We start from the raw sequence: 16,486 nt of genomic DNA, 5'->3' as shown, positions 1-16,486 counted from the left end.
AGTCCGGAAGTGAGCGAAAAGGGGTGACTACTCATCCGGGGGCTGCGCAGACGCAGATACAGATACTGTATCTGAATCCTTGTCTCTTTCTGGGCGTTATGTAATCCATCAAATGGTATTCGGCACGCTCCGCTGTCCGCTGACGAAGCGTGGCAGCGTACCGCCTACCAGCTGGTTCGACGGGATATCATCCTTTCTACACAAGGACAAAATGTTGTTGCTCTTATAATATTCACTCGAAAGAATATCAAAAAGTATTTTTACATATATAGCAATATATACATTGAGCTCATTTATATTTATAAGCCAATAATATTTTCGAAAATTCTTCTAACATAATAACATATTATTACTATTGAGTGATATATATATCTGCATTTTTGTTGCTGTGTAGCACAACCGTCCTGAGCCAGTTCAAATGGCTCGTAAAATTTCGTAGCTCGTGCCATAAAAATCATCGACCTGAAGACTTCCTCCTGATTTTGTTGTGACACAATGCAAGAGGTAGAGAGTGGAATTTATGCGCTCGTAACTTGCCCTAATTAAATGCAATTAGTCGGGCCAAGCGACCAGCTGGCAGGACATTTTCTCAATTAGCTGGAAAAATGCATAAAAAATTTATATTCATTTTGTAAGTGTCACAAAAAAAAATCATAAAAATTAAAACGAATTTCGGTTACTTTTATGTGATTTTACTTTTGATGCCCTACAGCAGATCAAAAGGGGTTTTTCTACCCCCTCTACATCGTGAATTTTCCCTCTGAATGCATTTTCAAGCAGAATACAAAGAATTTTTCACTGCACGTTTTTAATGCGTTTTTTATGAATATTTTGGTTTGTTACACGCCTAATGACAGTTGATGTTTAATGGGGAACACACCCCGTGGGCACAAGCACATAAATCAAGCAAAGCCATTGCCTAGATTTCCAAATGTGCATACGTACCTATATGTATGTACGTATATTCAAAATCAAAGAAGCATTTTTGCCGCCTCATCGCGGACCTTGACTTGCCCCAAGTCAAAGAAGAGGAGAGCTCGCCCTGTCGCCACCTGAGGTGAGCCTCACCTTTTAATTAATTAGCAGCAGAAAATGTTACTCATTTGTTTACCATTCGCCGCCCCCTCAGATTTTCGCCTTACACTCACTGCATAATTAGACAAAGATGCGCCCCAAATAATGAGTCACGTGTGGTGGGGAATAAGAAATAATAATTTCCTCATAATATTGCACCCCACACGAAACTAGTTATTCAGATTCAGCAACGCCCAGCACTTTGCAACTCCATTTAAATGCGCTTCCAACCGTTTTCCCCGAATGTTTGCCAAAGGAAAATCAACTTGCACGGCAAACAGCACTTGAGACTTTTCTATCCAAATGGAAATGGAAATTCGTATGGATGGCACGTTCCGGAGATATGTACATTACCATGTGTACCCACAGCTATGGAAGTTCATGATGCCGAGCATATTTACTTGCGGCTGTCAGGTCATAATTGAGCGAAAATTTCCATTTGCAATTGCACAAGAATTTTCAATTAATGAAGCATTAAAAATTCGCTTCACAAAAGATTGCAATGCGGTGATAAAACAACCGCAGAGATAATAGAGCCGCTCGCCGAGGGAAAGTTGATTGCAATCGATAAAGTGTCCCCTGATTAAGGATCATCCGCAATGCCATTCTATTGCGAATATATATAGAGCACTTTCCCCGCGGGGGGTTGCAAATCTGTGTGCAAAAAATCGAAATTCGGTTGCTAACTCTCGATTGTGGAGTGAGATACAATTCACGCTCGAAGGAATTTTCGACAAGCTGCATAATGAACTAGAATGGGCGCAGTTGTCTGCACAGAGAAAAAATTTGCTCAATAAAACGTATTTTATTCAGTTTGGTAACTATCCTGGCATTTAATGAATTAACTATCAACTATTTATGGTAAACTCTTTAAAATAAACTAAAGTTGTATGGCTGAGTATTAAATGGCTTCGTCATTGCTCTAACGAATATATCAATGAATTCGGAACGAGTCAAATTGATTAGCAAGATATATATTTTCCCGCGTGCACTTCAACAGCCAAAACATTCGATTTTCGATTAACGAATATATCAATATATACAAAACTATTTAAACGATCCATTCTCCGCTGTCAGAGAACGTCGATCCGACACCCTCCCTTCCTTCCACCGCACTTCATTAGGAGCCGTAAACGTGGGAGCCGCGACTGCCGGCCATATATCAATCTCAATCTCAATCTCTGTAGGAATATCTATCCCAAAAACCCCAAGCCCAAGACCCATGGCAAAGCGTGCCACCGGCGGCAACAACACAAACGTTGCGGCTTAAATGAAATTGGTGCAATTTTGATTGATTTATAATTGAATGTGAATTGTTGATAAGATTATGATAAACGACATTCACATTCATACATCTACGGGTATGAAATGGTATAGTAAGGTATGGTTAGTATGCCAGCAAGCCCGGCTTGGAGACCGCAAAAATTATGTGAAAATCGAAAACAGGTTAACCCACTAAAGCCCAGGGAGACGGTTCCGGAGGGGAGTCCACTTCATCGATCGTCCATCGCTGGCGTCGGCGGCATTGCCAATTTGATGGCATTCGCTTCTCGTTTGTCGCCACTCGAAGGGGACGGAAAACTCAGTCAGGGAAAAGCGAGAACTCGTCACGGTATGCCGAATATTTAATACTCTTACTTTTCAAGGTTGCAATATAAACATAAGCGAATACAGATATCGAACTTGTTCTATGTGATAATATAACAATATCTGAGAAGTACCAAATATTTCTCCATTAAAAGGACCGCAAAATCTTTGCACTTTCCTCCTGAAATATTTCAAAAATATTTCTTCTCAAAAGTAGAGTAGAGTACTCGAGTACAATTCATATCGTTTTTGGTTTCAAATGCATAATTTTCGTTTCATATCGATGGCGATTTGCATTTTTGTCGCTTTTGTGGCTGGCTTTATGCATAATAAAATCAATAAACGCACATTGCAAACTGCATATCAATGCGGAGTTCGATTCGTATCGCATTTGCTTCAATTTCAAATTCAGACACCGGCACAGTGCTCGACAAAAGTCTTGTTTTCGAAGGCGACATTTAATTGCCGGCGATTGGGTTTTTTGGGGCGGGGTAGGTTGGTTGCTTTGGCGGATTTAGTGCGTGGAGTTGTAATTTTTTTTTTTTTTTTTTTGTCACTAGGAAATGCAGTTGATGTGAGTTAAGAGCCAAACTGCAGGCCGAGCTTAATTTAAACAGGAAATTATGAATGTTGACTGCAATTTGTTTATGCAGCTGCCGAGTCGGTCACCCCCCAAAAACCCCCTACTTCCACAGTGACTGAGCAAGATTGGCCGAAAAGTATGGGACGATAAAGTTAATTTACTCGGTCGGTGTCTTGTGTTTGTTCGTTGTTTTGATGGCGAATATTTCACGCTACTTGCAGTTGCAGTGTCAGCCAGTCGGTCAAAAGGTGCCTCCGATCGGCGTCTGTCATGCATCATTAGCGGTCTCAAAGGCGACCGATCTGGGTCCAATATCCGTGCATATATGGCATGTACTAGTATATATGTATATGTACATATGTATATTGCCGACAAGCTGCAAAGTCCATAATTAGTCATGTGCGTCGCCCGTCTGTCGTACGCCTGCTGACAGATGTCCTGATCTATTCTTATTGCATATGGACGGCTATATGGCGGCATCGGAACAATAAGAAAATTGCATTCATTGGCAGGGGGTCGCCGAAGGTTATTAGTCATTGATATGCGCTTTTGTGAGCCGCACCTTCAACATGTGTATCTGGGCCTGGGCCTGGCTCTTTCTTTATGCGCATTCGATTTCTCAGTTGCCTGTCCATTAACAAAGGTCCTATTCACATGCGGTAAGGGTTACTTAGAGCGAATTATCAATGGTTTAAGGTGGGAGTGGTTTCATGTAGTGCAAATGAAGGGGAAAGGGGAATAAAGCCGATGTTCAATAGAAAACTACAAAATTGTTACTAATCCCCAAATAAATTAGCGAAAAATATAAGCTTCAAAGCAAATGAATGTCTTAATAATGACATATAAAATAAGTTTCGAAATAATATCTAATCACTCTGCACTTCTTGTTATTATTTCGCCATTTCACGAGTTTTTGCTGATGGCTTGAAAAACTAAATTAGCCGACTCTAAACAATGAGCGCTAATAATCACGGTATTTGGATAATTGATCACCGCGCCACTCATGCTTCAAATGTTATGGCTGCAATTTCCTTTTTTTTACTTGCCCCCAAATGACGGCACAGTGAACACTCATTAGGCACACGCCAAACCAGCTGGGCACCATTCGCCCGACCACTTTTTCTCACTTTCCGCAGGATGCCACACTTTGTTCAACTATCGCCATCTAATGTCCAGTCCAACAATCCAGCAATCCAACAGCCAATTAATTACCCTCGAGAAACAAAAAGTCACTAAATCATTTTGAACTTGACATTCGGTGCGAGGCGAATGCAAATGCAAATCCACATCCAAATGCCTGCCTTTCGACTCCAGGTGAGGCAATTAACGGGGGGCTCGAGGCCAAAATCGTAGAGGTGTCGCCTATGTATGGCCTCTGAAACTGGTCAACCGGCTGGAGACTTTTTCACGAAGGAAGTTAGAAAACTATATTGGTGCGCAACATGATTTAATGAGTATTTATGCAAATGATCAGGCCAAATGTGTCCGACACTCGCCTTCTGCTCTGTTGTAACTTTCGGTGTTATCCTTTAAACATCCTGTACTCGCTCGTAAATCATTCACCACGTGTGTTTGCATATGTGCCGAGGGGTGTGTGGGCCCCTCTTAGCTCGAATCAATAGGAAAAAATTCAGGCCCAAGCCGAAAACCAAACCCGAAAACCCACAAACAAAGGAGATACAGCGGCCGATGACACATTTTGGCTGCAATCAGGCGTAAAAAGATGCTGCCCAAAAGCAATTTTCACTTTTGGTTTATCGGTTTTTGTTTGCCTTTTTCCTTTGCGAATCGATGGGCAGCAAAACAAAGAGATCAGAGAAACTGGAGGCAAAGGGAACTGGGAGTGTCCCATCGTCAATACTGCAACAATACGACACAATTTCGGCATCAAAATCCAAGAAGTGTGCAGTGTGGACTTTGAAATACCCCAGCATTAAAGTCCATTAACTAAAAATAATTGTAGGATATGAAATCAGACTCAAAGATCGTGATTGTTGGCCAAGACTTATAGAATTTTGTTCGATATACATGTATCCTGACCAAGTTTTGAGTATGCTCCCAATGCTTCACATGCTGGGTGTATCATTTGTCTGGTCCGATGCATGGATGAATGGTCAGACACCCAAGCCGCAGTGACAATCTCCATGAAGCTTCCCTTCGGCGTCCCTTTTCCGACTTGGCTCTGTGTTTATGCGGTTGCCTTCTGGCTGCTTATTGATTTTGGTCAAGTTTTGTCTTCGTGCTGCGGTCGCTTCGAGCGGTGAAATCAATTGGAAAATGCGCTTAATGATTTTCCAAGATTTGTGCTCTTGCTCTAATGGCTAAACTGTACTTTGGAGTGGGCCATTGGGTAAGAGGGATTGCAGAGAAATCTCCCCATAATGCCACGCCCATTTCCTTTAGCCGCACAGGAATTCAGATAGAAATTTAATAGGGCAAAACGGGCAGATGGGTTAACTTCTTGCAGTGAAAGGGGGTTGCATCTTTAAAACGATACAAAATGTGCAGCCCGTTGTCCTCTTTCCTTTTTTTTTCCATTTCGCTGCTGGCACAATTATGTCAACTTCTTGAACCGATCCTTAAAGTTCACTTCCTAGTTCACAACTCAGGGCGGAAGTGTGCGCCGCCTGCAATTTGAAAACGATCAAGCGTAACTCGGATGCAATGAGCCCAGTAATTATGGGTGCTCCTAAAGACGTTTCACTGCGGGATATTCGAGGGGTGCAGAACCCTTCTGGGGTCGCAGGATCTGCTGGGGTAAGTATCTTGCAAGGATCTTCAAGGATACGGGTATGATGATAGACATCTTGGGTCTGCAACCATGTACAAAGCATTGCACTCGTGGCTTCTGTTGCATTTCGAAATCGTATTGCATTTTTTGTATTACACTTTTAATCCTTAGGCATCTACGAACTCCCACTGTGTCCTTTATTTCGCTAAATACAATACAGTAGTTAAAACCACTTAAGGTTTTTTCGAAATGGGTTTTCCCTTCTCTGTAATATAACTATCTTTTATAAAATCTTGTTTAACAGAACTGTAGCCAAAACTGTAAGCCAAAAACTCCTTCATCGTTACTATCGTATAGACCCAAAATTAATTACAAAATTTTCAATTACTGTGATGGCCAACCCGCTGGTCAGAGATAGCAAGACATTCTAATGCTCGCATATGCTCCAAAGTAGGCTCCCAAACCCCAGTTAAACACACTCGTAGCCCTGGGATGTTGGCCCACTCAAAAGGGGGGGCCATTTCAATCGACTACATTAACAATATTGCCAGTGACCCAGCTCAAGGATAGGAAAAGGTCTAACGCCCAAAAGGGCACTAAACATGGAAATTCAGCGTGTCCATTCGGTGTTTCGAACTGCGTCTAATGCCACTCTATTTTATTTTAAGGGCCAAGGTGAAAGAGCTTTTAATACGAGTAATGAGCATGAGTTTTTCGCGTTTTAAATTTCCGTTTAGTTCTGTTTTCGGGGCGTTTTACGGCACGCGTCCGGAAAACGTTTAGCACCTTTTTTTTCCCCGAAATAATTTCGAGATGAAAGTTGCAGATTGGCAAAGACGATTAATATCACTTAATTAAGGTGAAAATGTAGATGCCTGACAGCTGTCAAAAGCGTATGAAACGTATCGAATGGCAGCAGAGCAACAACAACAAAAAAAAGAGTAGTAAACTAAAGGAAATCAAATATCATTTTTTTATCCCTATTTTTCGGGCAGTTTTTTCGGGTGGTTTTTCGTCTTCGCCCAATTGCCCAATGTTGGGATTAGGGATTGTGCCGAAAACATATATTAATAGTCTCTGGGCCCGGAACAATGACAGCAATCAAATCGCATTTGCCGTTATGCCAAAAGCGGATTTTTGATGGCAATCAATCAGAAATGTGCCCCGCAAAAAAAAAATGAAACGAAAACTCGCTTTTCGGATTGTTTTCCCTTGTTTTTGCCAATCGGTTTTCGCATGATTCTGGGGTGAAATCAAAGCGCATTTAACTTTTGTGGTTGTGCAGATATTCGGCAGAAGAATGTTCGCAATCCGCCACCAGCAGCCCCTAAGCGAAAATTTTCAACAGAAATGGGCTGTCAGTTGAATTCTAAACCGGAGTTGAGTTTCGGATAGGAGTTCCTCTAAAAGCCACAGACTGCAATTTAATCTGCCTTGACAAGTGTTGTCGACCGTTGTTGTCTCTCTTAATTTCGGGCAGCATTATAAAAGCCGGATCTGTTTGTCGACTGCCTAATAAATTTTGTTCTACACTAGCCAAAATGTTCTATTTCCATTTATTCATTGCTATAAAGTAAAATAAAAACGATCTTTATCATAAATTTAAGACGGCTTAGAATAGTTTTATTTTCGATTCGTTTAAAGAATTCCAATCATTTTGAACAGTTGCACAACAGCTGAACTGTTAAGTCTGAAAACATATTGAAAGGACTTCTACATTTTTCCAAGTGTACTGCAGCCAGCTAAGCACACACTCATATAGATAATGGACTCCGTAGCATTCACTGCACCACCGGAATCGATAACAATGGACTGGTTAATTGAATTGCCCAAACCAAATGGTCTCGGTCTTTTGAATGCGTGGGCCATACTGACCAACGACCAAGGTTGTTGTTGTGAAATAATGTCCCGACTTTAATTGTATCGATTTCATTTGAATTTCGTTAGAGCATTGTCCATATGAGTATATGTTTATGGCTTTCGAAAGTACGAAACAAAGAAAATTATATGTTTTCTGGATTGCTTATATGTTCCCGACAAGGTTAGTCGGTGCGTAGATAGAGGAGATTAATAGCTTGGAACAATAAACAAATTAATGAGCACCGAGTTTACCCCAATTTCACGTTTATACTGCTTATGCTACTCACATCTTAAACTTTATTCATTGCAAAAAATACAATTTTCACGCGCATACAAATAGTCAAACAACTCTAAAAACTAGACAACTTAGCCACTAACAAAGATTTACAAATACATCATTTATCATACATATAGCGAGCGAAGAAAATACAAGTGGAGAGAAATAATAGAGACATAAATAAACATTAGATACAAGATACATCACTCTAAGACTTGGGCTTTCGACTTCGATTGGGCGTGGTCCTCAACGAACGCCTTGTACTGCTCAACGGACCCGTGGTTGTTGTTGCAGTGCTTGTCTCTGGTGGTGCCGATGATGTTGTGGGTGGTGCAGTGGTCGAGGTGAGGCGCCTCCTACTTGGGCGCTCCCGATAAACGCACATTAGTTCGTCGGCAGCATCGGGACAATCAATTTGCTGCAGGAAGTACATACGTACAAAACAGTTTTGTAACTATCTCATATTTTTCGTTTTACTTAAATTGTATTTTATTTGTATGAATGGAAGATTGTATTTGGTAGTTGTTTTTGGAAAACTATGAAACAAAGGATTTGAGCATTTCTTACCTTATCGCACAATTGACTGACAGTGATGCACTTGCCACTAACACAACGAAGCTCTTGGGGAGGACATCCTCCTAGGGATGTTACCACTTCGTAGGGATTGGGCTCTGATGTGGCTGCATTAATTGGGATTAAAGTGGTGCTGGTGATGCTGGGAGTGCTGGTAATGCTACTGGTGGTGGTACTCGTGGTGGTGCTGGTGGTGGTGGTACTTGTGGTTCTTTCGCGCTGCTGAACCAAAGCTGAACTGGGAATCGCACTTGATGTTCTGGCCGCTGGAGTTGTGGGTGCTGATACGCTAAATTTCACCGAAGTTCGATTGGCTCTCTGGGAATACTTGAACTTGGTCTCCGAATCGCTGGTCATCATTATCTCCTTGCTGTCACGAAAGTTTACTGAGAAAATATATTGATTGACACATGAAATATAACAATTAATATTTAAAAAACGTAAGCGTACAGGTGTTTACACTTGGAACTTCATTTTAAGTCTAGGTAATATATGTAAAATTAATTTGGCTTGTCACCTTACCAAATCCTTTAGGACCTCCAGCGCCTTCCTCTGCGCTGGAATTCACTGGAGGTGCCGGCGCGGCCACCTGATGAATCTGGAACTTGGTTTCCGTGCCTGCGTCCTCATCGGTGGTGGCCGTAATGTACGTATATACTTTGTCATTCGTTTCGTTAGGTGATAAGAAACTGGCATAGGTGAATACCCTTGGAAAAGCATTCAGTTCAGACTCATCGAATGGAGCCAAATCTCCGGAGCCGTACTCATCGCAGTCTTGTTCATCACTTCCATCCATGCAATCAATATTTTGATCGCATCGATACTTTTCTACGAGACACTTTTCATTTGAACGGCAGCGGAATTCGTCCGGTTCGCAAACCAAACACTGCTCATCCTCATCCTCGCCACCTTGGCAATCCTTGATCTTGTCACACTGCCAGTTCTGGGGAATGCAACTCCCATCATGGCATTGGAACTCATTTCCGTAGCAATAGTCACGTCGCCTTGTGGGATCCTCGCACTTGTGGCTCTCGTGGGCATCGGGATATAGGTTGCAGTCGAAGAGTTCGCCAAGGACATCCGAATTGTAAATCGGTATGGAACAGGCTTCCAAAATGGCTAAGAAATAGTTATGAAAAATTACAATTTAATTAGAATTTTTTTAAATTAACCCTTATTTTTATTACGTAATATTTTGGATTTTGGTTTTGCAATGGCATAAGTGTTAAGTGGCGTTTCATTATATAAATAATCATTCTTCCTTACCCTTGCAGATGCGACGACAAGGAGGCAGCTGTCCGATATGCAGGGGTCGACACTCGGGTTCCAGGGCGCCACAAATGAACTCAGCCGCCCTGACGGAGCAATTGGCCCGGATGAGGCTGTCGTATGCTGCCATGGATACGGCGTCCCGCGGTGCCGCACCCTCGCGATTAAAGGTGAGATCGTAGTCGAGCACTCCCTGGCACATGGGCAGCATGGTCGACTGGCAGCCACTGTTTGTCGTTGAGGGGGTGGTCAAGGCCATCGCCTCTGTGGGCCGCCCACTGGCCGACAAGGGTGGTGGCAGAGTGGGGGACACCCGGGTCAGAGTAGGCTCGTTACCAGCTGGAGTCGCCTGGGGTTTATGCAGTAACTGAAAAATAAAATAATGGTATAGGTGATAATTATCTGACAGGGAATCAAACATACGGTTGGGACTCATCCGAATTTATTAAAAAATACTATAGTACTAAAAGCCAAAGCTTTAGCTATAACTCACTTCTTTGAGCAACTGCAGCATTCTCTTGTCTTGCTCGATGGGAACCCCAAAGCTGTTTTGATGCCCAGAGGTGAATCTAATACTGTCCGCTGGCAGCAAGGTGTCATCGTAGTCACCATCGCCGTCTTCACCTCCAGCCTCTGGGTCTCCATCGTCACCAAACGCTATTTCAGGCAGCTCCGTGCTCTCATCGCTGTCATCCATGTCTTCGAGTCGTGTGGTTTCCTGGGGCGACCTTTCGGTGGAGCTGGTGGTTTCCTCATCCCAGACCTCGTTGCTGCTCGAGCTCGTGGATGTCAGAGTGGCTTCATAGCGACGCTGAAGGAATTTTGCTCTAGCCACACTGACATCGTGAAGCCATAGACAGTAGGTGATCAGCCCGAAGAACAGCAAAACGCTGGCCACAAATATAATGGGCCACCTCAGGTACTTCCACCTGCACACACTTCGAGCATAACCCAACAGCATCCAGGGTGTTGGCTTTTCCGGCCTTTCCAACTTGCTGTTCAAATAATAATTAGCCGTCAATGGGTACTTGTATCGTCGAACTTGAAGTTCGGCCAGGGTTTCGGGACTCCCCAGCATTCCAATATGGTATTTCTGTGTCTTACTCCAGCACGAATCGCCGGAGGCGCGGGTGTAGTCACTGTGATCTTTCGGAGATCCCTCATTATCATCGTCGATGGTCTGCACCGTGATGTTGAGGCCGTGGGGATATTTGGTGGGCTGACGTCTCAATCCGGTGACTGATGAGGTCTCATTCGCAATTGCTTCCAGCTGCTTCTGTTCGGCCATTATTACCTGAGCTCACCTTTCAAATAGCCCCTCCAAATGTCAATTGCTAAAAGCTACACAGGAAAAGAAATTTAAACAATAAAAACTTTGAATAAATAAAAATTAAAGAAAGAGCAGTCTAATAATTAAATGCTTACAAAAAAGATATTGTAAATATTTTTAAGCATATTTAAGTCATAAACGATTGATGAAGTAATTTATTAATTAGGTTTTCAGGATTTAACTAGGCTACTCTGCAATTTCTCGCAATGTATCTACCATTATTGCATAACCCGCGGGTAATTGCAAATGTCTAACCGATTTTCAAGAGTCTTCCGTAGATTAGGGCTCTGCTCCTCTCTCCTGGAAAACGGGGATTTGCGAAAGGCAATCGAATTGCAGATGAAAATGAAAGTGCCAGGTTATATGCATTTCGGCATTTCCACCGTTAGTGGAAAGTTGTCAACCAACCCGAGAGATTGCTGATCTTCAATCTGTTGCTTCAATTAAGCTTCATTAATTCCACTAAAGAAAAGCCGCATGCAATCAAGAAGCAGATGCTGCAATTTCATTTGGATTTTCCCAAGCTCTTTGCGGTGATAAATAATCGTATGGTCGGTCGTACATACGATGAGCATACGAACCGAGAAGCCCCAAATGTATTGGCCAATAGTTTAGAAAAATTGAAATGCGAATTGCATTGGGCAAGAGATCGCCGGCAAGTGGCTGCTTCTGCAGCAGTAAGTTCACATAAAGTTGCAGATACACAAAAGCCAGCGGAAAACTCGTTAGCCGGAAAAACGAAGAGCAAGCGAAACAAGCAAAACCACGGCAATAATAGTTGGAAATAAGCTAGTGAATCTGACTGACACGAAGAATAGATGCCCTGGGAGCGGTTATTATATATGGGAATGGGCCAATGCTGGAAATTGGATACAAGAAAATGTCAACTAAAATGGTAACTACCAAAAAGCATTCCTTATTTTATGTGCAATATACATTTTTTCACAGCATTTATTTTCACAGAGCACAAAAAAATTGCACAAAAATGATATGTCTATTAAATTTTTGTTAAGACATTTATGTGGTTAAAGATCTATTTTATGTATCTCTTTTTACAGCGAATCAAACTGAAGTGTTTCCTCTAAACATTGATTGGTTTTAAGGGTATTCCTAAAAGGGTTGCCTTACTTAAGACGTCACTCGGTGTTATGCACTCGTGTTACTACCAATTGTTACCCTTTTCCCCTGGGTTGGCATTACGAGTCCAATGATCAAAAGGCGCTTGAGCTTGGCGGCCACAGTTGGCTGAGTGTCGAGTGCTGAAGTGTTTTGTTTGTACATATATATTTATATATATACAAGTATATCTCTTGGTTTTGGTTCAGACAACTCCAGCCGGGATCGTGCTCCTCTTGCTCCAACTGCTGGCCAACTGGTGCTAGTGACCTTTTCACTTTTGTTTTCGTTGCAGCCTGACTGCCTCTGCCTGCCTGCTGCCAAGTTGCAAGTAACCAAGTTGTCCAGATTTCATGTTGCCTCAAGTGTTGCGGCTTCTTGTCGGGAAGCTCAAGAGGCGGAGTCTGTGGCACAGAGGAAAATGTAACTCAAGTTGTAACCCCCTTTTAATATTGACAGCATAACTGAGCTTTAATTGTGAGTCTATTGTGAATTATATAAATTTTAGGCATATGTTTTTATGTATTTTTCAATAGCATTGAATTTTTGAATTGCGATTCTGATTGTTTTCACTGTAAGCATTTCTTATATGTCTTTTGCAATTGAGTAATATTTTTCTGAGTACATCAACATCTGCTCTCCCGTTCGTTGGCCGATTAATGAGCTGCAGGCCGGCACTCAACTCTCGCCTCTTCAACTCCTCTCAGGTGTGCAAAATCTTTTTCTCATTTTTGTTGGACAAGTTATTAAGCGTTTCGCTGGCGGCTTTTAAGATTTGGCTAAGGTCAGTTGAATGGTGGAAAATGCTAGGCAAGCCAGGTAAGCAAGCAATCGACAGAAAGGTCATAACAGCAATTGACGGAGTGCCGCAAAGAACCTTGCTTTAGGGTCGAGACTCAGATTTCGATGGGTGTAACCAAAGAGCACGATTATCAGATGAGGTGGGACCAAAATGTTTGCGGTGAATGTGGAGTACTTGGGAAGTTGGTGGTTTTTCAAGCATACTTAACGACCGATGAGCATGTCAGACTGCGTGGGAAATGAGGTAATCTAAGTAAGTAACAAAGCGGGCATTTTTAGCGGTCGGCAGATCCAAGATCTCCTCTCAATTACAGTCTCAGTTTTGTTTCGAAGTCACGCACCTATCTTAGATCTTTGGCAACCTGTCTAATTAGTATCTGTAACTGCATTCGATATCTGAGTGGCTGTATCTGAGGCCGAAAGGCACTTCCAGGCATTGTTCAATCGCTCGTTTGGCCAGCCATTAGAACACCTTTGGGCAATGCAATAGTATGCCTCAATGCCCAGCTCTGTACTTCAGTCCCTCTCTCTAGTGCAATCTTCAATTGGTTGAACATGCATCTATGTAGGTGCATGTATGGGTTGCCCAACGCCGTATAATTTTGTTTAGTTTGTGTGGCTTTGATGTTGGTCATTTCACACGTCGAACAAGAACGAAACTAGCTTCGATTACACTGGCAAAAATAATGCCGCTTAGAATTTTTCAGGTATGAAGAAATATAGAAATAATGGATCTAAGGTTTTAAAATTATATCTACTATACAGTACAGTACAGTATTGCTATTAGAGCAGCTTTTTCCAAGTGCATGACTCGCATTCCTGGTCAGTTAAATTGCATTGAAACATTGCAGCATCCACTGGCGAATGCCAGTTTATAAGTTAAGTCATTTTCCGACTCGAAGCTTTGCAGCAAATGCAACTGCAACCGCACAGTTCAAAGTTATTTTGTACAAATAAATTGTTTATGCTTTTCGATTTTATTTTCCTTCAGTTCAGCCTCAGTACGTGCCATGCGATGTTTTTCTGTGCGAGGTGAGCCGGCGACTCTGTCCAGTCCAAGTGCGATTTGAAGTCAGAGTCTGGGTCTAAAGCTGAATCTGAATCTATGTGAAGCTGAGGCCAGCTGCCTTCCGAGGCAGTTAGCGGGTGGATTATGGCAGTTAGACATAGCGATTATGGCCTTACATGAGCATACAACTTGCTACAGTTTGGCTGTCTAAGTTCTGAGTCATATTTGGAGAACCGAAGATCAAGAGGAGCTGCAGCTAGGTTATGACAACCAGCGATCGGTCGTGTTTGGGTCGAGGTGGACTGGGCTGATTAGATGACAGTGGAGTCAATAGATTCCACCGATTCTGACCGATTAAGCCATCGATCATTGTTGACATTTGAACAGATCGTGGGCGGATAAATGCACGTCTGTAGTTTAATTGACTTTTGATCCATGGATAAGTGAATACAATACAATCTCCAGTTCTTTGAACTGGTTCCTCATTATCGCATAAAAAACTTTAATTACTTTTGCATTGTATTACATTCTTTGGCACCTTTTGTTATGCGATCGCGAAAACTGATCAGTCATGGTTTTTTGCGAATTCTCTTTAAATTTTATTTCCAATTATTGTTTATGATCATGATACTTATTAAGTTAACGACTGATACACAAAAACTTTTAACAACTGTATTGATTACTATACCCTGCCCATAATCCTTGGAACTCAATAGTTGTTGATTTTCTTAGGCAATATTGATCATTCAAACTGTTGATGGTAAACATTTATTTCAGTTCATTAACTTATTTTTATCGAGTTTATAATTTTAAAGACTTTTTTGCATATTGGTATTTGTTTAGAGCTAATATTTTAATATAAATATTTTTCTCTTACGTGAAATACGTAATACTTTTACGACCTAAATCATAAAAATCTTTAATCTTCCAATGATCAGACAGCGTTAAAGTGATGTCAGAATTCTTCAGCCATCACCATTATGATAATTTGTTAGCATTGAAAAAATCTTAGAAACTTCTTATGATCACTCAGCTGGGAAATGATCTCAGAAACCGTCTGCTGCCAACCACCATAATCATTTAGCGCCTTAAAAAAGATCTCAGAATGGTTCATCCACTAGTTTCTCGACTAATAACTCGTTGATATTTACGCACATCCAAAGATCAGCAGTATATGGACTTATTCTTTTCTACCTTAAGACATGAGCTGCATTTAAATCTGCCTGTCATCGGAGCAATTATTTTATCAATCAGGCCTACAAGAGATCTCAACAACTGCACAATCATCAAGCGCCAGACTGCGAGTTCTGGTTTGTCTGTGCTTCACCTGTTTGCTCATTTGAATACATTTGTAATTAATGCAGCTACCAGATTTTCAGATTTTTATTTCACACCAGCAAACACCCATTCGACGATGATGATCGTAGCTCACACGAGAACCGCACTTTTGTCACTTTTCCACGCTTTTCAGATTCACTTTGCGGTCGAGATTTTATTTTATTATTTATATTGTTGCAGGGCAACCGCTTTTATGTTTATGGATATGCGAATGTTAGTGCTCGACATTCATGTTATGTTAATCAATGTTGATTGCAACTTTATTTTTTCGCTACTATTTTTCGTCTTTAATTAAAAGTGCAAACTTCAAAATTAATTAAAGTGACTTTGGTTTGGGTTTGTACATGGCAATTTGAGCGTGTTGCTCTGTAATTACGAGCGTCATAATTTGCATAAAAATTTCGTTTGGCAAGCATTTGTCGGGCATTTTTCAGCACGCCAATAATTGTGGGAGGCTTCATTGTATCTTTTTCAGAAAGGATTTCTAGCAAATCTTAAAGTTTGGTCAAACACGATAATTTTTCAAGACTGGTCACAACACTCCACACAATCAATCACAAATAATTTTACACTTCGACTATAGATTCAATTACAATTAATACCTCAAGATAAAAAACTCACGCTTTGCACTTGTTGGCAATTTTTGAAGATTTTTGAAAACCGCTTTTTTTGAGCCACATCCGCGCGATCGGCTGCCAAAAAACCGACTGAAAGATAAAAACTTCGGCTGAAGAAGCCAAAAATTCAAAGCTTCTCTTTCGGATTCTTCTGAAAGAGCCCAACACGAAGCTCACCTCAACTCGGCTTGGCTTTCGGTTTCGATTTGATTTCGCTTTCGAGCTCAATCCACGGATCGGGTCTCAAATCACCGGCACCACAAGTTTCTCTCTTAAAACCAGCTTGGAACACTCTTAAAATGCAGTTTTACTCTTTTTTTT

General features: G+C 41.5%; 1 protein-coding gene across 2 annotated transcripts; it reads right to left on the bottom strand.

Moving 5' to 3' along the window:
• Positions 1-8,113: 8,113 nt before the first annotated feature.
• Positions 8,114-16,258, bottom strand: CG6739 (uncharacterized protein). Of its 2 annotated transcripts, none has more exons than NM_001273281.1 (6): positions 16,170-16,258; positions 10,448-11,295; positions 9,952-10,321; positions 9,203-9,804; positions 8,680-9,071; positions 8,114-8,530 (listed from the first exon to the last, which is right to left on the bottom strand). In NM_001273281.1, exons 2-5 carry the CDS (start codon positions 11,240-11,242, stop codon positions 9,069-9,071), a joined length of 1,770 nt encoding a protein of 589 aa, NP_001260210.1. In that variant the 5' UTR covers positions 11,243-11,295; positions 16,170-16,258; the 3' UTR covers positions 8,114-8,530; positions 8,680-9,068. The 2 variants fall into 2 exon arrangements, with proteins under 2 accessions (NP_001260210.1, NP_609130.1); NM_135286.2 differs by having other exon boundaries at positions 9,208-9,804.
• Between the last annotated feature and the right edge of the window lie 228 nt (positions 16,259-16,486).

This window comes from Drosophila melanogaster, chromosome 2L (genome assembly GCF_000001215.4).
Source record: "Drosophila melanogaster chromosome 2L".
Classification (NCBI taxonomy): Eukaryota; Metazoa; Arthropoda; class Insecta; order Diptera; family Drosophilidae; genus Drosophila; species Drosophila melanogaster.
This window is presented reverse-complemented; position numbering and strand designations above follow the sequence as displayed.